The sequence below is a fragment of the Fringilla coelebs genome (genome assembly GCF_963513975.1).
Source record: "Fringilla coelebs genome assembly, chromosome: 18".
In the NCBI taxonomy this organism is placed as follows: Eukaryota; Metazoa; Chordata; class Aves; order Passeriformes; family Fringillidae; genus Fringilla; species Fringilla coelebs.
Genome location: NC_140044.1, coordinates 13,284,239 through 13,309,887, shown reverse-complemented (window position 1 = coordinate 13,309,887; position 25,649 = coordinate 13,284,239). Strand labels below are relative to the sequence as shown.

Genomic DNA, 25,649 nt, shown 5'->3' with positions numbered 1-25,649 from the left:
GTGCTCTGAGCCATCCCTGCAGATATAGCGGCTCCTGTGCTGGCACCAGTAGCGGTGGGTGTAGCGGCCGCCAGAACCCGCTCGGGCACGGGGCTGAAGCTGCGGCAAAGGCGGTAGCAGGGGGCAGGTTCTGGGTACGGGCAGGTTCTAAGGCCGGGGCACGTTCTGGGTACAGCTGACGGACTCCGTGCCCTCGCTGCTCGTAGAGGAGGCGGGCCCGCGGCAGGCCCGGCCCGGAGGAAGCGCCCGCCGGGCCCAGCGCCCAAGCGCGGCCCGGCCCCGCCTCACGCAAGCGGCGCCGCCTCTACTTAAAGCGCGTTCGGCTGTACTGCAGCCTCCTCCTGCCCGCCGGCCACGCAGCTCCACCATGTCGGACCGGCTGCCCTACAAAGTGGGTGAGTGCGAGCCCCGGGCCGGCTCCGCCGTGCTCGGCACCTTCCCCGGGCTGGGGCGAGCGCGGTGCGGGAAGCGCGGCCTCGGCGGCTGCGGCGCCGCGCTGGATGCGGCCGGGGGGGAGGACGGCGGGTCCTGCCCGCGGCGGAGCCGGGCCCGAGCCCCCTGAGCGCTGGGGGAGCCACCGCCGGGGAAGGGGGCTCGGGGGAGCGGCACCGCCGGCTTCCCACTCGCGGTTGTGCCGCCCTCCCGGTCCGGCTACCCAGTCCCTCCCCCGCTGCTCTGAGCCCTTGGCGGGAACGGGCTTAGCTCCGAAGGTGAAAGTATTTCCCATCCTGGGACCTTTGACTCATGTGCCCTGAAGGTTTTGGCGGGTATTTCTGTAGACCCGAAACTTCACAAAGAGCCCCAGTTTTTGGGTGTTCCTTGGAGGCTTCATTCAAAGAACGTTAGTGTGTAAGGCTCAGATTCATAAATAATTTACCCTAGAGGCTCTGAACCTAAAATACTGCAGGATATTTTTAAAGCAGCCCTGGTAAAGCTACCAAGCCCTTAACAGGGGTAAGATTAAACCTCCTCGTCTTGATATATTTGCTTCTATCGTTCTTTCCTTGCCTGTTTTCAGGCAGTTTCCAGTCTCAGGGGTGCACAGGCTGTGCTCCAGTCAGCTCTAGCACGTGCAATAGCTTCAGTGGCCTCAGGCTTCATTCTTCAGCAAAATGTAATTAGTGTGTCTGTATTAAACCCAGCAGTCTGACTCGGAGTTCTGGTGTTCCCCAGTGCTCTAAACAATCTGTGTTCATGAGGTAGGTGACAAAAAAAAGCATCTGACTATGGTCTAAATGGCACGGTGAACTTCTGAAATCTCTCAAAGAATCTCAGACCAAGTAAGAAGGACAGTCTCTGTTGGCTGGTACTACAGAGTTGATGCAGGTGGGCATTACCTGCTTGACCCTTGTGTTTTTAAGGCTGGGGTTGGACATCCATGATGAATGTGGTGAGCCTGTCAGAAATCTCTCTTGCTCATTTTTTGCTGGGCTTTTCTGCTGTAGATACTTTTTACAAAAGTAGTAGACTGGTAACTAAGATAATTGCAGTCACTTAAAAGAATTTTTGTGGATCCAAGGGGGAAGGACCTGCAGCTTTGCTGTGAGGAGGGGGAGCTAAGCTGGGTTCAGCTCCTGGTGCACTCTAAGGGTATGTTCTCTATGTGGGAAGCCACTGCCCTACAGCAAACCCCTCCCCACATATAGGTCAATACTGTGGAAGTCAGTCCCTATAGGAAGTTTTGGACTCTAGGGGAGTGTCTGTAAAAAGTGCTTAAGGCTGTGGCTTACTGAATTCATGGACCTCGGGATGTATGTGCACTAGATCACAGTTGATTTATACCCTCTTGGTCTAAACTTGTGTACCATAGCAAAGAACCAGGAAGTAACTGGAATAGGGTCTGATTTTTCTGCAGCTCTGTCTCCCAGCTGTTGCTGGGTGTTTGGTTCAGCTGTTGCAGCCAGTGCCTACCCACAAGTGTGTGAACAGCTACCAAGGTCTCAGCTATTCAAACTCTGACACCTGTCCTGCTTCTCTTGCAGCTGACATCAGCCTTGCAGACTGGGGTCGCAAGGCCATTGAGATTGCCGAGAATGAGATGCCAGGGCTGATGAAGATGAGGGAGATGTACTCTGCATCCAAGCCCCTGAAAGGCGCCCGCATCGCCGGCTGCCTCCACATGACTGTGCAGACAGCAGTGCTCATAGAGACCCTCATCGTGCTGGGGGCTGAGGTAACGTGGCTCGGAGTTTCTCCCTCAGCTCTTGGGTAACACTCTGCTGGGTCACTGCTCCTGCTTATGTAACACCTTACAGAATCCTGGCAAATGTCTGTGCTTTTTGGATGAGGCTGTAATCTCCACGTGGATGGATTGTCTTCTCTCCTCGAGCAAGAAGCTTGTTGCTTGCCCTCAGCACCTCTGGGGTGTGGGGTGTGTGTGTTTCCTGTGGACAAGCTGCAGCTTTGCTTGCCTGTTGTGCCCTGGGCAGTGTGCACAGCTGCTCCCACGCAGCCATGCTGTGCTCAGGCTTGCAGTGCTGTGGCTGCTCGTGCTGCAGCTCTAGGGACTGCCTCCAACACAGATTAGCCTGTATTAAGAACCCCACTCTGCCCTGGTAAAGTCAGCAAAATCTAATGAAGTTTACTGAGAGCTTGTGCTGACCCTTCATCTGTGCAGGAAAAGAACAGGGATGCACTGTGGCTCAGGGACTGATGGCTGGGGTCTCCACTGAATTTTTTGTGTGACTATGGACCAGTTACTCTTGTACATATTAAAGTCTGAGATACTTAGAAGCCAATTACTGCCTTGTGTCTCATGCCTGACTTGCTGAATAAAGTCCAGACATCACAGCTGAGTGTTTGCTGTACAGGGCATGAGGAGAGCCAGTTATCTGAGCACAATCTGCATTGCTTGTGTGCTGAGCAGGGAGCTGACTGGAATTTCGATGGATTGTTAAGTATGTGTATGATCTGAAGTTCCTTCTTCCTGCAGTTTGGCTGCCCAGAGGTGCCCTATGTGGGATCCCTCTCTGGGAACAGTTAAGAATTGAGCTGATTGAAAAGTGCTGGGAGAAGGAGGAGTTTCCTCCGTAGCAGTAAAGGTGTTTGCTCAAAAAGAGGAGGAGATAGGTACAGACACTGTGCAGGTCAGCCTGGGCAGGGTACATGCTGCTGTGCAGGTGTTCCCCAGCCTGTTCAGAGCTGTCCTGTGGTTGCAAATGGTACAGTGCTGAAGGAGAGCTTTGATGTGGAGGTGCAGTCCTGGCTTTGTTCCAGCCACTCCACGTGGAACTCCTGTCCCTCCACAGGATTTAAAAGGAAGCAGTAGCTGTTGAAATTTGGGAGAGCTCCTTGCTGCTCCTGTTGGTTGCTGCATCCCAGTATGGCTGGCCTAGGAGGCAGCTGTGTGCTTAGCTAAACATTGCCAAGCTGCTTTAAGCTGAGCATAACCCCCAGATCTGTGTTATATGGGATTCATCCAAGTCATTCAGGGAGGTACCTGCAGAGACTTGGTTTCTCTAAGATGTGGTTGTACCTTTAAAGGCGTGTGTTGCTATGTTAACTCCTTGTCCTGATGCCTGTGGATTAGTTTGGGCTTTGATTTGAGTTTGGATTCAGCCCTGGTTCACCTGTGCTGTCAGAACTTTGGTGCCAGGGAGGGAGGAATGAAACTGATAAAATCACACCCCATATAATGAGGATGTAGCTCACTGCAGCATAGTAACCTTGGTGTCCAATTTTTGGCTGAGTTAATAAGGATAGAATAAATACTCTGTAATACTTTGTAATAAAAAATAATCCTTTCCATAACCAGTGATGTAAATACTAGGGTCTGAGCCCATCAGGTGTTCCAGTTATTTTAGGCTCTATGTCACTACCACAAGTCTGTATCAAGTCTGAAGTGTAAACAGTATATAGGTATTCTGTATACTTTGAATGTCATGACACCTCCTGATGTCACCTCTGCTGGTATGGGGGGGAACTTGCAAAAACCCCGGTGAGGAGGTGCAGCTTTAGGTTATGGATTTTATTTTCCTGTGCTCCTTCCAGGTGTGTTTTCATGACAAGTGTTGGTAGTGTAGGCTGATTCCTACTGCACCCTTTACTTCAAAATGTCACTTTTTGGTCAGGTGGGATGAGTATCTGAAAACAGGCTGGATGCTTGTGCCTTATTGCCCTCTCTACTCAAGCTCTGTAAGCAGTGAACAAGCAAATAGCTGCCAGTCAGCCCTGTGGGGAGCAGAGGGTATGTAGGTCTGGGATGTGGTGCTGTGAGCTGCAGTAGGTGTGCAGATCCTTTTCAGTGCAACTCAGCAACATGCTGTTGCTTTTCTAGGTACCTGAGCCTAGTTATGAAATCTGAGGAAAACACTTAGCTCAGCTGGAAAAGCTTCCATGACTGGAACACAGAGTGGGAGGTGGGTGAGCATAATCTTAGAGAATGCCTGGATTGAGTGTAATGTTTCAGCTGCATTTTCTGACTCTTGTGAGTGCCAGCAGGTGTCTTGCTGCATGTCCATACCCTCAGTGGACACTTGCTGTAGGGCTGTTCTGAAACTCTGACCTTTATTCACCAAAACTTCCCAAACCCACTATATAGGCACCCTGTGCCTGTTGGGCACCCCTGAAGATCGGGAGTATGCTCTGGCTGTCTGGGAAAAGTGCTTGTGAGCAAGGAGATGGCTTGAATATATGGCACAACTAAAGCTCATTCACATTCTTTCCATTTGACATTATTTTCTCTGACTTAGTCAGACACCCAGTTCTCACTTTATCTTTGTAGAGCTACTGAAAGAGGCAGGAATCTGCACTAATTTCTTTCTGCTCTTGCTCCCTTTTTAAGTCCTGTGTTTGATAGAGAGTCCCTGATATCTCAGAACTTTGTTCAGCAAACAAAACTTGGTTGTTTTTCAGGTACAATGGTCAAGCTGCAACATTTTCTCCACTCAGGACCATGCTGCAGCTGCTATTGCAAAAGCTGGTATCCCTGGTAAGTTTTCCATGTTCTGGTTTGGCTGAGTTGGGCTGTACTCCCTGTTCCTGCTAAATCAAACTGTACACATCAAGATCTTCCAAGCAAGCCTGAGGACAGAAACAGCCCATCAGAAGCAGTGGTTTTTACAAACCAGGGCATTTGATTCAGGCTGTGTTGCATCAGCCTGTGCACAGGTCTCCCAGCCAAGGCTGCTGTTGGGCTCTGTTAGATCTCATTAAGATGATGGAATGGGCTGGATGATGAAATGGAGTGGTGTGTAGGTGTGTGCAGCTGGATGCCTTTGGTGCTTTCCAGCAAGCTCTGTGCTTAATAGGGATTGGGAAGGGTAAGAGAACTGCCATGTGCCCTGTCACAGTGGCAGGGTCAACACTCAAGATATACTTAGGCTAGAATTAGCCAGCTGTGTTCCTGCCTAATATCCCTTAGGTTCTGTATCAGGATGCTGCTGATTACTGTTGTTACTGTCAGGTTCCAATAAGGAGCAATTCCTCATGGATCAGTAGAAACACCTGAAGCTGTCTGCTGTGTAACTCAGCTGAAGGAAATGTAATCATCAGTGCTGGGAACTGAGCCCAGTTGTTGGCAGAGGCTAAATTTGGTTTCTGGCAGTCTGCTTTGGGAGGGGTCTCTCATTTCTATTATAATTCATTATTGCCACAGGTCTTTCCCTAACTGTGGCACATTTTGTGGCAACAAAGTGATCCCTTCATCAGCTCCTTTGGCACTACCAGCTTCACACATTGCCTCTGGTGTGGGATGGCAGAGGGGCACATGGGATTCTTTAGGTATTGGGTTGTCTTCCTCACTGCTTTCAACACCCAAAACTCAACTGAAAAGCCTTTTACAGGTTGAGTGTTTCTCAAAGTGTGTGACCATTGCCATTTGTATCCTTATTTTTGGAACTTGCTCTTTTTGTTAATATTGTGCCTCACATACTGAATTATGAGACCCTGGAGGAATGCTGATCCTTTGGCTTCAATATGAAATCCTGACACATTAATTCAGAATAGGCAATTGCATGATTTGCTCTTCATGGCTCAAGCAGTTTTCTGTGTAAGCAGTGAAAATACAATGATTTAGCCAAATGTTGGGGTGTGGAAATAATGTGCCCAACACATGTTTGAGTGGCTGAGCGCCTCTGAGTATTGAGTGCAGCATGAAGACAGTACAGATGCCTGGAAAGAAACAAATCTTAGTGGGTGCACCATACCAGTAGTGGCAGCCTGTTGCTGGGGTGGTACTGACATAGTGACACAGAAATACACCCTGATTAGAGCAGATGAGGTGCCTCAGCTTGGATTTTAGTGCTGGGCTAGAGAGACTAGAATTTAAACTCAGTTTGTGAAGAGTTTATATTCTGCTGCTTAGCTCATACTGAAATCTGGTCCCTCTTTTCTGCTGTGCTAGAAAATGCTGTGGTTGTGTATTCATTTATCTGTATCATTATGTCCAGTGGCTATTTCTAACAAGTGGGGTGCTATGTATGTGAGTCTGCTTTAGTTTGCTTTGTCTTCTCCTTTTTAACATGGAAGAAGAATAAGGAGAACAATGCAGTCTCAAAATTTTGACCATGTTTGTGGCCTGGAATGGTGATTATTCTGAGGTCTGTTTTTCATTGCAAATGTCCTTGCTGGCCTGCAGGCACAGATAATCATCTGTCTGTCAGCTGCTATTGGGAGCTGCTGATGAAATCTTCCTTTGGCTGCTTCACTACATGCTGAGTAAGAAACTGGCTAATGGTTTGTGTTTGTTCCCATGCAGTGTTTGCCTGGAAAGGGGAGACAGATGAGGAATACTTGTGGTGCATTGAGCAGACCCTGTACTTCAAGGATGGGCAGCCCCTCAACATGATTCTGGATGATGGTGGAGATCTTACCAACTTAGTTCATACCAAATACCCACAGCTGCTGAAAGGTGACTTGTGTTTTGTTTTGGCAGGTGCAGTTCTGCCTGGGAGGCTGTTTGGGTGGGGGGGGGTGTGTAGAAAGAGGTGGGGGAAGAGGGACAGGCATGTGCAAACAGGCTGTGAAAATTCCTTACAGTTCAGGACCAGAATCTCTTACCTCCAGGAGCTGTTGCTACCTCTGCTCTGTGGCTGCAGTGACCTGTCCTGGCCATACTTCACTGTGCCCATTAGCTGAGAATGACCACTAGGTAGTTCTGCTGTCATGCCAAAAGCTTCCTGGAAGAGGGCTGTGTTCTAGAACTGCTCAATGTCTGTTTGCAATTAACAATTTTACATTAATGCATTTCTTACCCATTGTCTTAGTGCAGTTTCAAATGAAGTCATGACCACCTGTAGCCTTCTGTGGAAAATTAACAGTTTTCTACCTTAAATACTCATTCAGTTTGTCAGTGAAGATGCTGATGAAGTCAGGAACTCTTGCTTCAGTGCAAGTTAGTAAAACTGACCAGTGTAGTGTTGCTAGCATGTGTTTATGTAAAAGATTTATGTGAAGGGAATTTGACATGACCAGGCTGATCTGTGCCTAGTGAGTATGACAGACTCTGCTTAGCCCTGCCAGTGTCCATCAGCTGTGGTGCAGCAAGATGTGTGCACAGGGTTGTTAAGGGGCACATTTGGTCTGGGATGTGAAGGAAATTGGATGGTGATACAGTGGGGTGTGTTGGTGCTTTTGTAGAGGGGAGGTTGCTGTAGAAGCCTGCTGGATCAGCTCTTCTCTGACTCGTGCTCTGCTTTAGTGGGAAGATAGGAAAAAATCTGAAGGTGGCAGGCTGTGAATAGGGCTGTTTGTGGGGAGTCTGGGGCTTTGCTCCTCATCCATGTGCTGCTGCAGGCAGGGGCACCAGAAAGAGGGAAACTTTCTCTGTGACAAGCCTCACTTTGTCCTTCATCCTCAGCCTGATGTTGCCCATAATCCAACCCTCAACATCTTTGTGTTATTTAAACTGTGATGAAAGGTTTTCATTGGTCTTTGTTCAGCCTCTCTTCCATCAAAGGTCTGGTCCTTCCTGGGTTGCCTCTTTGTGATATGCATGACCTCTCACTTTTCCCACGTTTGATTCCCAGGAGTACAATTGGTCATCTCCATCTTCCTGGTGTTTTCAGAGCCAAAGAAAGTATTTCCCATATTCATTCTCTTCATTCTCTGTTTTGCAGGGTTGTTTCCCTACCATGTACACCTTGGTTGGTATCTGTTTCCAGAGGTACTTGAGCTGAGCTCCTTTCACACTTTCAGCCCTCCTGTTGTCTTTTTCCTCTCCAGACCCTCTTGCTGGTCTTGTGCTCCTGGTGGAGAAGGCACCAGTATAATACAGTGCAGTAGGACAATAGCTCTTGAACTGTCTCAGTTTTTGACACATGTGTAGCCTGCCTCTGATAAAAAACATCCCTGTCTGGGTTTGCTTCCTAAATTCATAGAAATGACTCTTCCTCTGGGGTTTAAAAAAGTCTAGGGTGGATGCAATATCTGTCAGTGTTTCCCTTCCCAAAATGCGTGGGTGTCTGCATTGGCTGTAGTTGAAAAGCTTCTTGCAGCAGCTCATAAATTAAGACTGATCTCATCCTTTGTAGAGGATGACAAACTTGATCTGTTTTACCTTCCAATCCATTGCTCCTTGGAAACAGAAAGACTTCCAGAAGTGGACTCACGGAGTAGAGTCTTGATCTCCTTAATCTGAGATCTGTGCTTAGCCTTTTGCTGCAGAGTCTGTTTAAATGAAGAAGTGTAGCATCCAATTTTGGTATCTTATAACTAACAGAAGCTAATATATCTTAAGTGCTTGTGGGGAAATCTGACCTCTGTGGAGGTGGAACGAGAGTGACCTTGGCAGAGCATGTACAGTGTGTGGATTGTGAGCACAGGAGACATTTTGGCATGAGGCAGCTGAAAATGCCATTTGCCATTTAAAGGCTGGATAAGTTTTCTGGGCTAATTTCAGAGGGAATTGTCTTCCATGCTTCAGCTGCTTCTAATCTAAATAGTTTGGTCCTAGTGGGCAGCTAACAGTTGAAAGTAGTATTCCTTCAACTTGGAGATGAGTTAAATGTGTATGTGGAGCTGCTCAGTAAGCTGCCTCTCTCCTGAAGTGTGCTCAAGAATGGCCTTTGTACTATTGGCTTATTCCATTAAGCCAAATGCCCTTAATACTGAGATAAATAAAGGAAGAAAGGGGCGAAATGAGAACTGACCAATGGGGAAAGTCATCTGTGCAAAGGAGGTCTCTGGCATCTGTGCAAAAGCTCTGTGTGGGGAAGACTGGGTCATTTGGGATTCATTGATCAGACTTGCTCATTGCTCAGGTGACAAATACAAGTCTGAGCATTTAGCAAGGTTGTGTCAGTTTAATTCAAACTTGTCTTTGCTGCAGGCCCTTCTCTGCTCTCCAGTCAGTCAGGCATTGACCATGAGTGGTGTAGGCAGCACTGGGGCAGCTGCAGAGTGGTTTAGACCTGCTGTGAATGGCACCTGGGGCAGTGCTGGGGTGCCTCCAGGGAGGGGAAGCTGTTGGCACATGGGATGTGAGGTCTGCTTAGTGCTGTGGAAAAATCTGCTAAGCTCAGGACTCTTATCTGGAGAGCCTTTGATAGATAGGAGTGTGTCTCTTATTTGCTAGATACACAAGAAGAGAGGGCAGGTTTGAACTGGAGGTTCCTTCTGTCACCTCCAAACACTTTTCTTCAAGGGGATGACTGTCCATGATGCAGGCAGTTGTTCTGGAAACTGATGCTTTTGGGAGACTGTCTACAGATCCTCCATTTCACTATGCACAGGGCTGCACTGTGAACTTTAAGCTCTCCTTTCTCCTCTAAGCAAGCCTAAATATGCCAAAGCCTGAATGCATTCCCTCACCAGGTGACCATTAGGGCAGTGGGGCTGTCGAGAGCTCTGTGGCAAGATAGAAGTGGTGGGGATCAGTCAGCCTAATCACAGAATTATTTGGGTTGGGAGGGACCTTTTAAAGCTTTCTAGTCCAACCTGCCTGCAATGGACAGGACATCTTCAACTCAGGTTGCTCAGAGCCCTTTGAACATTCCCAGGGATGGGACCTAGAGCACTTCTTGGGGCAGCCTATTCCACCCTCATTGTTAAAAAAGAAATAAAAGACGTATCTTATATCTAGTCTGAATCCTCTTTCAATTTAGAACCATTCTCCCTTGTCCTGTTGCAACAGGCCATGCTAAACAGTGTGTCCACATCTTGTAAGCCTGCTTCAAGTATTAAAAAGCTGCAGTGACCTCTCTGGAGCCTTCTCCAGTTCATCAGCCTTCTCACTTCTAGTGCTGTTGGTCCCATTTCCCTCATGTGCTACAGAGTGGTCTGGGGAGCAATGGGAGTTTCTCGTGGCTCAGTCTCAGGCTCCACTGGGGAATCTGTCCAAGTTCTGTTGTGAAAACCATGTTGAATTGTTCTCGGAGTTCCCTGCCTGGGCTTGGACCAGCCCACAGCTGGATTTTTTGAGGAGTAAGGATGGATTTGGACCAGACTTGGCATCTGTGAGTGAGCAGTGCCCTGGAGCCAGGAGGACCAGTTGTGTCATGGAGGGGATTGGCCTGCCCTGCTCTGCACTTGGGTAGCCTCCCCTTGAATATTGCGGGGATTTGGTCACGGCAGTATAAGAAAAATGTTAAACTATTAGAGAGTGTCCAAAGGAGGGACACAAGGATGGTGAAGGACCTTGAGGGGAAGCCATATGATGAGTGGCTGAGGTGTTCAGCTGAAGGAGACTGAGGGGAGAGCTCATTGCAGTTAAAACTTCCTTGTAAGGGGAGAAGAGGAAGAGGCTGATCTCTGTGACCAGTGACAGGATTTCAGGGAACAGCTGGCACTGCCCAGGCTCCCCAGGGAATGGGCACGGCCCCGAGGCTGCCAGAGCTCCAGGACAGCGCTGCCAGGGGTGCCCAGGGTGGGGCTGTTGGGGGGTCTGGGCAGGGCTGGGCTGGGGGATCCTGGGGGTCCCTCCCAGGTCCGGACATTCTGTCTGGGGCTGAGGGGCCCCGGGCTGACAGCAGAGGGCGCTGCGGCGCCGCGGAGCGCGGCCGGGCCGGGCGCCGCCGCCGTCCCCCGGTTCCCCTCGGCGGGCGCCGCCGCCGTCCCCCGGTTCCCCTCGGCGGGCGCCGCCGCCGTCCCCCGGTTCCCCTCGGCAGGCGCCACTCCAGCCCCCGCTGCGTTCCCCGGGAGCCGGGCGGGCACAGCACAGGTGCGGAGGTGTGTGGCTCTGAAGTGCGTCCTGTGGTGTTCCTGCAGTTGTTTGAGGGTTTTCATCTCTTCCCTGCTATCTGCTAAGGGATTGTTTAACTTAAGCCCCTGGGGGATGCTCCCAGCACCAGGATGGCCTGATTTGCACAGTATTGGCTCCAACTAAGGTGAATGTTTTCACTCTTCCCACAGGAATTAGAGGTATTTCAGAAGAGACAACCACTGGCGTTCACAACCTGTACAAGATGAAGGCCAATGGGACCCTAAAAGTGCCAGCTATCAATGTGAATGACTCTGTTACCAAGGTAATACAGACAGAGCCCTTCTGCAGTGTTCTGCTCTCTGACGAGCTTGATGTTGGGATGTTGTCATTGCCATGAAAGTATTCCTTCTCTTGCTGAGCTTCTCCTGACCTGGTTCTGAACAGAGATTTCCACCATATCCTAAAAGCGAGCCCTTGATGTCATTGTAAATGCCCTGTTGTCAGGACATCAAGGGGTTTTTTTGGTATGTATGTTTTTTCCCCTTCTTCTGCTGTTTTATAGTGTAAACACACTTTTGGAGATCATGACTCCTGGGCACAGTCAGTACCTGTGGCAAGGAGCCTCTCCTCGCTCCGAGTAGCTTAAAGGCTCCCAGGCAGGTGTCAGATACCAGCTGGAAAAGAGTGTGACCTCCTTGAGCTTGTGCTGGTAAAGGTTGGTTGGTCAGCCTGTGGCTGATCTCTGTGAGCAGCAGATGCAAAGAAGAGGGCAGGAGGGAGGTGTTTATCCCTTGCTTAGCTTTAGTACTGCTTCCAAGATAAACCCTGGTGAATTGAGAATGAGGGAATTAAAGGTCTACTAAAGGTTTATGCATGTTGATGTTTTTTAAATCTAGTTACTGACTATTTCAAGTTCCCATACAGACATTATCCTGCCTGCCTTCTCTGCAGTTTGCTGTCTCCTTTCTGGTCACTAAGATGCACCTGACACTTACTTCATAGGCAATGGGCCGGAATCCAGTTAATGTTGAAGAAAGTTCTTCACATCCTTTTCACCCAGATTTGTGCCACTTGCATAATAATTATTAATACTGTTTAGTAGACTTGGAAATTCAGATGTTTCTAACAAAGCCTCTTGAGGGGATTTGGGATTCTAGTGCTAAGCAAGTGCTTGTTTTCAAGTACTGTTTGGTATTTATCCAGTACAAGATTTGTACTAACCACAATTACAGATCTCTGGGAAAATGTGCAACTGAGCTGACAAATTTTGCTCTCCCAGTTTGATAGTTCCAGTTGGTGCCAGGTTCCTGTGCTAACATTTGGAGAGAGAAGGCAGGCACAGCAGCCAGCTCTGTTCTTCCCCTCTGCCACTCAAATGTGTTTTGGGTGGGGCAGATGTCTGCAGCCATCACTCTGCTCTCTTACCTGCATGGGAGTGCACAGACACCAGGAAGGCTTTGACTGCAGTTGGGGGATTTGGTGATGAGGAATCAAATCTGACCATGCTCTTTTCCTCCATGCTGCAAGGAAAATCTGCAGGACTAGGAAAGAGGGATACCAACTGGTACCTGCTCTAGAATTTGAAGAATTGGTAACACAAGTTTCTGATACATTAATGGCAGCTATGCCTCTGGTAATGGTTATAGGCACTGAGTCAGGAACTTCTAGATCTGAGGTGTAATTTGTTACACTTTGGCCAGTTTCTGCCATGAGCAGTATATCCCATTTCTATTCATACTTACAAGAACTGTAAGTGTTGTGGATGTACCTTCCACTTGACCAGATTACTGCCTCTGGGGAATTTAATTTTAGTATTGCCTATCCTGTGGCAGATAGTGCTGTGTTAAGTAAAAGTAAGAAGGATTGGTGCCCTCAGGCTGTAGAAAGCTAGGACAGGCTTTGAGGCCAGAATTTTGCTGTGAATGGAGATTTTTTAGTCTTGCTTCTTTGTGAAGCCCAGCTTCTTTAAAAAACAAAAAAAAGCCAGCTTCTTTAAAAATTCTTGGTCTCTGTAACTCCCCAAATAATCAAATTTATTTGTACAGCCCCTTCTCCTGGTCAGAACAAAAGGCTCCAGAAGAAGAAGGAGCATTACAAAAACCAACGCAGCAAGGTGTGTTTGAGTTTAGGAAGGTGTTCAAGGGGTGAGGTAGTGTTTGATGTCTGACTTAGCTGGGCACTTTTGATTGGAGGGTCTGGCTGTCAATGTCAGTAGGAGGATGTTGTGTGATGGGGCATTAAGAGATGAAATCCAGGGGGTCATGGTTGCAGTGACCATTATTGTGAATGGCTGCTTGCTGAATTTTTCCAAGTCTGAGCAATAGTGAGTGACAGTGTTAGGGTAACGTGACAGTGGTAGGATTACTCTTCCTGGGGGGAGATGTAATTTGGATCTTCTGGGGCTGCAAGAACCAATTGTTCCTGGTTGGTGTGGGCAGCTTGCTGCTCTGCAGGCCGGATGTGTCTTGCAGAGATAAGATGATGTGCTTGCTTCTGGTGTGTTTTGCCTTCCTGTGGCACTTGGTTCAGTTCATTGTCTGATAAACAGCAGCAGGGAACTGGTGAACATCTGGTTTAGGAACTCAGGCCTACATTGGTGTGAAAGACACTCAGGTTACCTCTAACAAGTTTTTAGCAAGTCAAAGCCCTGGTCAGTAGATAAAATTCATTTATTAAATGCTTCTCTCATGGGTTGTTGCCTTTGTTTGATATAACTCCATAGACTGAAACTGGATGACTAAAAACATCTAACCAGGTTGTCTTCTTCCTGTCCCTCATGGTGGTTAAAGTATTTAAATGACTCTCCTAGTGCTTGCACATAAGTCCATTTTCTTTATTTAAGGAAATTTCTCTTGAGTGGCTTTCATCTGTTCTGAAACTGCTCTGTTTTCTCCCTCAGAGCAAATTTGATAACCTTTACGGCTGCAGAGAGTCCCTCATCGATGGCATCAAGCGTGCCACAGATGTCATGATTGCTGGGAAGGTGGCAGTGGTGGCAGGATATGGGGACGTGGGCAAGGGCTGCGCCCAGGCCCTGCGGAGCTTCGGAGCCAGAGTCATCATCACGGAGATCGACCCCATCAACGCGCTCCAGGCAGCCATGGAAGGTGGGGGCTGAGCACAGCAGCGGCTGGGGCCTCTGACAGGGTCTGTGTGTCAGTGGAGAGCAGGGAATGAGAGCTGGCCCAGAAAGCTTCAGTGGGTTTCAGCCCTGTCCCCACTGAGGTACAGCTGAATCCACTTGAACTGCAGGGATTTTTTCCTTGCAGTTAGGGAAGGAGTTTGTTACTAGAGGCCTTGAAGGTGTGTTTGGAATCAAGGATTCAGAGACCGTGGTGGTGGGGGTAGGGCTGAGGGATTATCTTTGAGTTGTGCAGTTCTAATCTCCAGTGTGGGATAAGGCTTGACTGGAATTACACCATTAAAAAACACCAGGCCTTACCCTCTATAGGTTTTTTTGAAGAGCGGTGCCATGTTCTGCCTTTCCAGCTGAGCTCAGGGCATGCTCTGGAGCTGTTCTCCTCTGTGGGTGCCTCATCTAACTGTGCCTCTTGGTACCAGTTTATCCATTTCAGTTCATACCTGCCAAGAACTGCAGGTGTTCTGGGGACATTTCTTTTGCAAATTTGACCCCCTGAATCCAGTCAGAGTGCTCTGCCAGGCTATACCTCTGGACACTGATTGCACAGGTCCACAGATTTGATAAGGTTAAGGGATAGATGGTTTTTGTGCCATGTTGCTGTTTAGTAAGACCAATATCCCACTACCTTGCATCATTTCTAGGCCAGGTGTGGGCAGAAACATTTGACTCATTCTTTCTCTGTACTTTTCTACTTCTTGTGTTGTGTCCCACTTGTTAATTAATGTTGGTGGTTGTGTAGAGAAGTAACATTTTCTCTTTTCAGGTTATGAAGTTACAACCATGGAGGAGGCCTGCAAAGAGGGCAACATCTTTGTCACCACCACTGGCTGCACTGACATTGTGCAGGGCAGGTATGGCCAAGACAGTTGCTTTAGTGAAAGCATACCTGTGCAGTTAGATTTCTTTTCTAAAATGCAGTTATAACCTGTCAGCAGTGTGGTTAGGGTTAGCACACAGTCTGACTTCTGGACATCAGAATTTAGCATGAATTTAGTGAGAAATTAAGTCTTTGGTCAGTTTGGTTGGATGTTGCCACGTGGCAATTGTTCCTGGCTTATGGAATGTAATGATGGAGAAACAAAAGCTGCAGTGAGGTAGTTTGACTTTTGGAGAATGAGGGCATCAGGGCTGAATTCTGTGTTAGGCCAGACAAATGTGAACAGAAGAGGAGGCAGGTAAAGGCTGAAAGTGATTCCATCTGTGGGTGCGTATCAGCAGCTGAAACCAGCCTGCTCTCAGTGTACTGCCCTGCAGTGTTTGGTTCTGCTTCTTAGATCTCAGTTTATAGCTCCAGCTCCACACAGACTCCTTCCTTTCTTTGCCATGATGACTGTACATGTTGTAGTGGAAGATCAGATTCCTCCTAGGTGGGAGGAGATGTAAAACTGCTGGGAACTTCAAAGTCATAAAGAAAATTATTTCTTCTGTGTAAGAATAATAACTGCAGGTATTTATTTTGACCAGTCAGACAAAAGGTTATTACTTTCCATACTGGGAAAATCCTTTCTCTGCAGTAAGTTTTTATATCTTTGGGAAATGTTCTTCCATAGAAGCTTGAAAGTCTTTTCCAGTAAACTTGCCATGCCTGGAGGGGTTACCAGCCCCACACACCTTGTGAGAGTCAGTGCAGTTACTGAGTTGGGCCCTTGTCAGGGCTGTGGATTGGAGCATCTGCTGAGGGAGAAAACTGTGTGGATTAACTGTTAATACAGCTTTTTTTATTTCACAGGCACTTTGAGCAGATGAAGGATGATGCCATAGTGTGTAATATTGGCCATTTTGATGTGGAAGTTGATGCCAAATGGCTGAATGACAATGCAGTGGAGGCAGTGAATATCAAACCTCAGGTGAGGCAGCCTTTCCACAGGCTCTCCTGCAGCAAAAAAAAAAAAAAAACAGTAGCTACTCAGAGTCCATTTCTAGAGAGTATTTCTCTTCAGCTTCTTTGGTGTTTCTAGCTTTATTGGGAAGCCACTGTTGCTCTGGTCAGAATGCAGATTCTGCTAACCTGGGACAAGCTGCACATGATAGTCTTGGGTTAGCATGAAAGAAATTTCCAGCCAGTGCCCAAGGCCCTCAGGGTAAATCTCTGGGGAGAGTTACATCTTCCTCCATGTGTTCCCCCTTCCTTGAGAGACAGAAACCTACCCTTAGTGCTGGTTGTAGAGACAATTAATTGCATCCACTCAGCTTTGATGTTTGGGGCATGGGCAGGGCTTATGCAAATGTGCTTGCTTTGACAGCCCTGAGCTGAAAACACTGCCACAGCTCAGCTTCCAAAAGCAAGGTTGATGAGAAATACAGAGCAGACCATTAGCCACCCTATAAAGCTTAAGAGCAGAGCCTATAGATTGCCTGGTGCCTGACTTTAATTTCCTCTTGTGGAGCTGCTTGCTCAGGTACTGTTCTGCAGCAGAACAGTCATGGTCCTAAGGGAATCTCAGTGGAATGACTTTTGGGATTCTGTCGAGGTTTGAAAAAAACTCACATCTCTTTGTTTTCAAAGTGTGGTGTGTTTTTTTAATCTACTCTGAAATTGAAGCCTCAGGAAAGCCTACCTGGTGCTCTGCCAAACTTGGTGGCTTCATTTTAGAAACCTGTGTGGGCAGAGCAGGCAGGTGTTTTACCCTTGCTCAGGTGTTTGACACTTGCTTGCTTGTCTGCCATGTATTTGCTTTAAGCTATGGCTGTAGCTACACAAGGGAAATCAGAATCTGAAAATTTCAGCTTTTCAACTGTGTGCCTTAGAGCAGAGAAACAAAACTGAACTAGATCAAAACTGTTTTGTCACTCCAGCAGTGAGGGAGAACCATAAAGCAAACCAGGTTTTATCTGACTTGGTGAGCGACTTCTGGTTACCTTTTGAAGAGGGAGTGCCCTTGCTAATAGCTGGATTTTGGGACAGGTTTTGTACTTTTTAATTACACCACACACAAACATACCTCTCAGATCTCCATCTGCCCCTCCAATTTTCATAACTCCCCTGTGGCTTGTTGGCCATCTACATCAAAGTCTTACTAAGCACCTGTGAAAGGTGTGTTGGGTCACTTTGCATGGCCTTAACCAGGGTTGGAGTTACACCCTCAAGTTCTCAGTGTGTTCAGGTTTGTTCTTGCCTGTGGCCTTAGTGGAGCTGACTCTGCTCAGCAGCTCTTCTCCTAAAGGACCCCACAGGTACCTGCCTGCTTTCTGCTGACTCAGGTTGCTTTAAAGCTAAACCTTGGACTGATTGAAGAATAAACATTGTTGAAGATTTAATTGGGTGTTAATATGGCACCATACCAACTCCCTGCTCAGAGGCAGTAAATCCCTTTTTAAATGCTTTGCTTTGAGGGGCCAGTCTGGCATTGATGTGACAGAGTGCAGTAAGGTGCAGTGTGGTCCCAGGTATGGAAAAAAAAAAAAAAAAAAAAAAAATTTGAAAAGGATGGAATTGGGGTCAGGGTCATCCATATGGATTAATGCTGAAGAAATCTAACTTTCTAAATGTTCAGATTTTTACTAAAACCTGGCAGCTTCTTTTCTGTATCCTGAACCAGAGAGGGGAACATAGTACAAGAGCAAAAATCCCTGACTTTCTATGGGGAACATCTCTCTTGATGAGAGGATTAATGCCAGGACTGAGGGTGGTTAACTTCAGCTGGAGGTACAAAGTAATTGAGACTGTGTCCAGCATGAAAATTTCAGTACCAGTATTGGGCTGATTTAAGAGATGTTTAATGCTTTATTAAGAAAAACATCTTACTGTGCCACTGTGACTGATGTGTTGCTTTCAGAGGACAGGTAAGGAGGAAATAGACTTATTACTGAAAAGCTGCAGGTTGGTTTGGCTCTGGGTTTGCACTGCAGCCCTGCTCAGCTGTGTTTGAGTATCAGACACTGACCTGCAGCACAAACTCAACTCGAGAGGGCAAGGAAAGGTCAGGGTCAATTAACTTTGGCTTGTAAGTTATTCCCATGTAATGTGAAGAGAGGTGCAAAGCAGCCAAAAAGTCCAGAGCCAAACAAATTCCAATGGGGAAAAGGGGGAGGCATTTGTCCAAGTGTGGAAAGGAGCTTACTGCTTGGATAATTTGAATTCTACTTTTGGAGCAATTTATTGAATTTACAAATCAGCCTCTTCTATCTGCTTGTATATGAGATGTGTTTCCACAGTACTGACTTAAGCTTCTGCTGGTACCACTACTATTTTATATTTATTTTGCATTAATTTTACATTTTCTATGTTCCCATGTGCATTGAATGACTCCTGCCAGCACAGGTTGCTGAAGGTGTGGGATTCTATGCACAAGCCAGCAGCTGTCCAGGGACAAGTTGTGTGGATATTATGTATGGATATAAGATTTTGACACCTAAACCACCCAATGCAGACTTCAAAACTGAAATGCTACTATAACTGCTCAACTATCTTTCAGTAGTTCACTCTGTAAATGCAGTGTTAGTTATAAGTAACACTGTAGCTGTTCTCAGTTTTTTTCATGTTTTGCTTCCCATCTGGTTCCTTCTTTTGTTACTTCCTCCCATAATCTGATGGCCCATATGGTTTTTTGGGTGGACTGAGAATTGTTAATGCTGGTCCACAATGGAGAATTGGGATCCAAAGTAACTGCAGCTGCTCAGAGGGAATCATTCTTTTCCCACTTGCTGAGTGCTTTTGGGCAGGAGAAATCAAGGCTGATTTAGGGCTGCTCTTTGAGGTGGTTACTGCCTGCATGTGTTGTGCTGAAATCATAATAATGTGTCATGTGAACCTGAAGCAGAAAATGGTGCTGTGATTGAAGCATATCTGGGGCAGGCAGGTGGAGGCACACACCTGCTCTGAAGAGGCAAAATACCTGTTATTAAAAACATGGTTTGTATTGGTTTGCTCTTGGCATCTCTGCTCAAGTCCTGCAGAAGGATGATTTTCAGAAGACTGACTTGTTACAATTGCAGCTTCATCACATGTAGTTTTTGACTTGCAGGCCAAAGCTTTAATAACAAAATTGAAAATTGAACAAAATTGGAAAATTATGTTTCACTTAAATAACTTTTAACTTCTGAAGTTTAAATACAGCTGTGAGGAAGGACCCTTTTAGGTCTGTCACAGTTTCTCTGCTGTGCTAGCAGAAAATAAATGGTCTGAAGCATTAGACTTTGTCAAAATTGGTTGCTGATTATGTTTTAAGTATTTCCAAAATGCTCTACTCCCAAATGCTTGGTATGAAGTGAGCCATAAATACCAGTTAATACTGAATATTCTTGTGACTTATGGGCCATGTTGGTGTTTCCTTATTGGTTTAATATTGTAACCTCCTCTAGGGTGAAGGCAGGGCAGAGAGGAGCTAATGAGAGGTGGAAAGGAGAAGCAGAGTTAAGTTTAGAATTGCAGGAGTCCAGTCTGGCCCAGGCAGCTGGGGCACATGTTAACTGACATTGTCTCCTGAGTTGTGTGGGACAGTGACATTATCTGTCTCCTGAGTTGTCTGGGACTCTCTCAGCTGGGGCTCTGTCTCCTCAGCCCATCTGAGCCTGGATTCTGTGTGCAGAGTCCTGCTGTCCCTGGGGTGGACTGGGGAGGATCATGCCTGTGGTCCCCCAAGAGCAAAGCAGGGTACACCAGGAGCCAGGGCAGCTGTTTGTTGTATGCATTGGCCTTGCAGAGCTGGGAAGAGTTCCAGGGGACCTTCAGCAGGCTGAGGGCTCCAGCTGTTACCTGTGCTAGATGCCAAAGCTCTGGACTGCTGCATGCAGAGCTGTTCCCTCTTCCCTGTCACCGCACACCAGTGTGACCAGTGGGTGTAGATGAACTGGGATTTCCTGCTAGCAGCACATTCCCATCACAGCTGGTGGGCCTACACTGGCATGTGGAAAAGCCAGGGGGCTTGGAGAGCTGGTGGAGTGGGCTTGGAGAGCTGGTGCAGGGGGCTTGGAGAGCTGGTGCAGTCCGAAGCAGATCCCAAGATGTGTGTGCCCTGAAGGCCAGGGTCGCTGCAGGCTTTGCAGACACCAGGGATGGAGAGAGGGCTGTCAGTGTTACACCTGAGTTGCTGAGGGGCAGGGAAGCCCCCTGAGCCCCAGGTTTGCCCCGTGCCTGACGTGGCCCTGCTGCTCCCACAGGTGGATCGCTACACCCTGCGCAACGGCCGCCACATCATCCTGCTGGCCGAGGGCCGCCTGGTGAACCTGGGCTGTGCCATGGGCCACCCCAGCTTCGTCATGAGCAACTCCTTCACCAACCAGGTGCTGGCACAGATCGAGCTCTGGACCCACAGTGACAGATATGCTGTGGGTGTGCACTTCCTCCCAAAGAAGGTGAGTGACAGCCACACCACGGTGCTGGTAAGGAAGGCGACTTCAGTGTGGCTTTGTTGGTGCTTGAACTCGTTTTCCTGTTGAAGGTTTTTGTTGCAAAGTGGTTCTGTCCTTCAGAGGATGTTTGGTGTTGGATGTGCTGGGTGTGAATGGGCTGTTCTTTTGTGTGCAGGACTGGGACTTTGCCTGTCCTGTGACAGAACATCCAGGCGCTTCTTGACTTCTCTAAGGTGCTGGAAGCCCTGTGCTGCCTCAGGGCAGCTGGGGAGCTTCTGCCAGCCAGCTTGTTCCCTCTACAAACCCGTCCAGCAGCAAAGTGTAGTGGGCAGTGTTGAAGCTGGAGTGAAACTGAATCCCTTTTACTGTGGTTGATACAGTCTTGATCCCATTTGCACCTGAGAGAGCTTATCACAATCTGGTCCTAATAACTTCACAAAATATTAATGACAGATTTCCCTTTAAACTTACCTCTGCATTCTTTGTTCTTGGAAAAGTCTGGATCATGTCACAGCTTGCATATTCCTTTTAGAAAACTAACATGGTTTTAATTTTCCAAAACAAGCCTGAGAATTTGAGATGGTTTATGGAAAAAGATGATGGAGTAAAATCCCACTGCTTTTGGAGCACAACCAGGTGTGAGAGTAAATGTGAAAATACTTTTCATTTGGGAAGTAGAATGTTTGTTTCGGCTTATTAATTAGGTGTTTCCTGAAGAACTTAAGTTTACAAATTCATCAGTTAAGGATCAAGCAAAGCATACCAGAAGTGCAGTGTAGGAGTGGATCAGCAAACAGTCTTATTTACAGTTCTCTTGAAAATAGATCCCAGTGTTGCTGATAAAATGTGACTTCATCTTCTCACTGAATAACAATTTTTAGTAAGCATATTTGAACTGGAAATACATTGAAATGAGAAGTAATGCCCAAAGCAGTTAAATAGGAATTTGCCTGTTAGGGGGGAGCATATGGCAGTGATCTCCTCAGGTTCATCCACTGTGACAAAACACTTTTGACCCTCTGTGCCTCACAGATGGCTTTTTTCAAAGAATAAAGCAGTCACCTTGTCAGAACCAACAAAAGAGCTTTCTGTGATAATTTTCTGGATTAATGCCTTTTCTTGTTCTGTGCAATTGCTTTGAGGTCCAAATGCAAAGACTTAACAATTACCAAGTTACCTTACCCTGCAGTTTCTTTGACTGCAAGAATATTGCTTTGATTGGCCATTACAAAAGTGCACACATTGCTGCAACGTGTGTTCCTGGAAATCCAGGAAAACTCTTGTCTCTATGTTCTTGGCACCAAATCTGTCCTTTCTGGCTTTGATTTTAAGGTGAGAATGTCTGCTTACCTTTGTCTAAATTTGTGTGTCTCTATGTCTAAGTCTTGAAGTCCACAAGCTGAAGCAGCTGTGAAACAATTGATTCCTGTTGGTGCTTGAAAACCTCATTTGGGAATTGTCAGGGACTCAGTTCCTTTTCAAGTGGGTGGAATCTGTCTTAAATTCACTGGAAATACACCTGTGAGAGCTTCACACCTCTGTCTAATCAACCAGATGAGAATACAATTTCTGACCCTCCTTTTTTTTCTTTCATGGCATCCTGACAGGATGCACTAGGCTTAAATATTTATTTCCCTTCTAAACATGGACCTTCCCCTTAGGTTTTCTTTCTTTCATGGTTTATCTGACTCTTTGGTGGATTTCATGGTTCACTGCCACCATTTCAACCATTTCCCCTTAGGTTTCTGATTTTGTCTTGTCTGTCCTGGTTCCCTAAAGGCAGGTCCACAGTGGTCACTCTGAGCAGGCTGAGCTGCAGGGAGTTACCTAACTCTGTGCAGATGGAGCTTTTTTACCTGGTTCATGGCATGGCATTACTTCAGAGTAGTGGCTTTGTTACCACAGGTCTTGGAGAGGGAAATCTGGGACTAGTTTTTGAATCATTTAGGCCCTGCTGGTTCACAAGCTGGCCCTTGATTGTTTTGTTGATCTACTGCCCTTCAGTTATATTGCAGCATTTCATGTCAACTACTATGAGGAAAATAATCCTGGTCTTGTCTGTGCTGCTGGGATTTGGACTTACCTTGTATCTGTTTTCTCTGCAATGATTGCCTGGTTTTTGCAGGAATTAGAAATGGTCAGACTTGTCCTTGATCCTGCTTGTGCTGTCCTTTCTACCTCTCAATATCCCCTGTGGCTGTACATCCCCTCCTGACACAGCAGCTTGGTCATCATCCTCCTGTTTGTTTTCTGACTCTCCTGTACCTGCTCTTGGAGCACTTAACTGCCTTCTAACTTTATACATTTTTCAGTTTCTTGAGTTTACACATCTGCCTGACACCTCTGAGATAGAGAAATTACATCAACCTTTCTGTGCTAGTGTCCTACAGCCCACCTTGGTTTTATTCTTCATGAAGACAGTGCCAGTAGATACGAGTAGTCTTGCTGAACTGGAGATTCTGGAATAAATTTCATTATTCATGTGCCTCTAAGATGGGATATCTGGAGAGGGTGGGATTTTTTTTTCCAGTGTTAGGACTTAAATAATATTGTAGGATGGCAGTGTAGTATGTCCAGGTGTCTTTGTAGTGGAAGCTGGGGCTTTATCATTTTGCCAAACTGGAATTTTTTTTATCTGAAGAGTTTGATCTCGGTTCTTTGCTTGCTGGATAGATGTGAATGTGTAAATGAGATTGAAATGGGTTTGATTATATAAAATTTTGTCTCATTTAACCTGACTCCCTCAAAAGCACAAGGCTCTTCCACGTGAGTGCAGGTCTGTGCTCAGACAGGTGAGGGATGTTGGCAGGAAGAGAACTGTGTGTCCCCCTTGTTGCTGCTCTTGGTTTCCACACACTCATTTTGCCCTCTGGACTGTGATTTCCTGAACTAATAGAACTCTGTTCTGATGTTCTTATCTCAATGTTTTGTTTTCCAGCTGGATGAAGCTGTGGCTGCTGCTCATCTGGACAAGCTGAGCGTGAAGCTGACGAAGCTGAGTGACAAACAGGCCAAATACCTGGGCTTGTCCAGAGATGGGCCCTTCAAACCAGACCACTACAGATACTGAGCAGGTGACACTACCCAAAGACCAAAGTGCAGGGATACAACCTTCCAAAGCTCTTGTGTGTGCTGGGCTTCTGAGGACAAGCCTTTTGCCATTTTCCTCTCAGTGCTGCACAACCCCTCCCTTTACCAGGGAGCCTTCAGGGCCCTGTCAGTGGATGAGGATCACTGACTCCTGCATTAGAATTGGTTACTTAGCTAATGTCACAGTGAAAAGGATCCTGTGCACCTTTTGTTGGTTTGTAATGCTCCAGGAAGGGGAGCAGGACAGAAGGTGGCTAAATGAGATGTGTGGTCTTGCCACACAAGTGGCTGACAGCTTTGAACAGCTCACCATGAGCTGGGGAACGGTTTCTGCAGGGAGATGCTTTTGCCATGCCCTGCTCCAGTCAGGTAAATCCCAGCAGGACACTGGCAGTGGCAGGCCCTCTCCTCAACAGTGCCCTGGTAAAGTGCATATTGTGAAACTGGAGGAAGTAGGGAGGATATGGATTGCTTGGTGTCTTTGCTGTAAAAGCAGCTCAGCTTCCTGTTCAGAGATTAGAGCTGCAGCTTTGTCCTGGGTTAATTTACTCCATGGGTTGTGGTCAGAACCAAGACCATTTTGTGCTTCTGCCATACCAGCTTGAGGAGGGGTGAGGCAAGAGAGACTTTTAGCAGCCTTCAGGAGTGTTGTGAGCAGCTGAGGAGCCACTGAGGGGATCACTGGGTTTAGGGGCCTTGTTCAATCCTCTGCAGACACCAGCAGCACACTGCTACCCCCAACTTGATTTTTCTGAGTTGTCATGTCTGCTGTATCATGTTTGTCACTGACTTCAAGTGCTTTTATTAAAGATCTGACTGTGGCCTGACTTGTTTTGTGCAGTGAAATATTTTGGGGTTTGCCATGGGTTTGTTTACCTTTGTGTGATCTTCAAATATTTTCAGTAGCTTAATGTACCCATGTGGGGTGTCCTCAAGGGAAAAGCTCTTGCTGTGGCTGCTCTGCATCTTGTGCTGGGGCTGGGAAAAGCTGCTTCTCAGGAAATTCTATGAAGGGCTGAATCCTACAGGATGGTCACTCTGCCCACACAGAATTATCTCCATATGCCATGAAAGCTCTTTCTTGCCACTGTCCTCTTCAGTCCAGCATTGCACTGCAGACCACCTGTGTTTCTGGATGGGAGAAGATTAAAGGTTTGGAATGGTGTTACAAAGTGCTTGAAATTCTCAGATTCATGCCCAAACCTCAGTGATCAGTTGGAACAGATGGTGTGGATTGGGAAGTGTTGGAAGAGGAAACAAAGAAGATGAGTAAACAGGATGTTGCTTGGTGTTCAGCTTTTTCTATGGTTTTGTTTTGCATTGAGCTCTAAAAAGTACCAATTTGAACTGAATTAGGGTCCCAGAGGGGCCCCATAATGATTATGGAGTCATTTAATGGTGATGGTCCTTCAAGAGACACAGCAGTTGAGTACACTCTAAATGTAGGTGATGTGCACCCTGTGCTTGTGGCACAGAGTGACAATGGTGGAAAATGTCACTGTGGTAGAGCAAGTGCAGCAGGAAAATAAGGACTGCTGGTGCCCTTTTCCTCAGTTTCCACTCCTTGGGCTTTGGATTCTCAACCCATTTCACAGCTGAAATCCACCATGCTGAAGTGCAAGGCTGTAATTCTGCTCTTAGATCATGGGTTCCTCAAATTCAATTAGGAAGGGCCACCTGGAGGTCTCTGGATCATCCCTGTCCTCATAGCAGGGCTATGCTGAGATGAACTTGCCCAGGAGAGTTTCAGTTGTCTTGGGTCAATCACATCATCTCCTTTGGCTTCTCTCCCAGAATGTGACCACCCTCTGGTGAAAGTATTTTTCTGTACATTTAACTGGAATTTCTTGTGTTGTCTGTTCTGGCTGCTTCATTTTCTCCCTCTATGTCTCTGGGCTACTTCCATCTTCACTACATTCATGATTCCACAGACAAATCAGGGAAGTGTCCAGACCAGCTCTAAACTACCAGGAGAGGCTGAGGGAGCTGGGAAGGGGCTCAGCCTGGAGAAAAGGAGGCTCAGGGGGGCCCTTGTGGCTCTGCACA

At 47.1% G+C, this 25,649-nt stretch overlaps 1 protein-coding gene across 1 annotated transcript; it reads left to right on the top strand.

Annotated features, from left to right (window-relative positions):
• Positions 1–288: 288 nt before the first annotated feature.
• AHCY (adenosylhomocysteinase) lies at positions 289–24,424 on the top strand. The gene is made up of 10 exons (XM_084218148.1): positions 289–395; positions 1,983–2,173; positions 4,855–4,930; positions 6,698–6,850; positions 11,290–11,402; positions 13,980–14,187; positions 14,986–15,073; positions 15,952–16,069; positions 20,322–20,516; positions 23,452–24,424. The coding sequence occupies exons 1-10, from the start codon at positions 368–370 to the stop codon at positions 23,581–23,583; spliced, it is 1,302 nt and encodes a 433-aa protein (XP_084074274.1). The 5' UTR covers positions 289–367; the 3' UTR covers positions 23,584–24,424.
• The last annotated feature ends 1,225 nt before the right edge of the window (positions 24,425–25,649 follow it).

Excerpts from the sequence above, each read along its gene's own strand:
- AHCY (XM_084218148.1), top strand. The coding sequence starts at position 368 with ATGTCGGACCGGCTGCCCTACAAAGTGG. Across the intron at positions 4,931-6,697 it reads TGCAAAAGCTGGTATCCCTG|TGTTTGCCTGGAAAGGGGAG; the intron begins GTAAGTTTTCCA and ends GTTCCCATGCAG. Across the intron at positions 16,070-20,321 it reads CAGTGAATATCAAACCTCAG|GTGGATCGCTACACCCTGCG; the intron begins GTGAGGCAGCCT and ends CTGCTCCCACAG.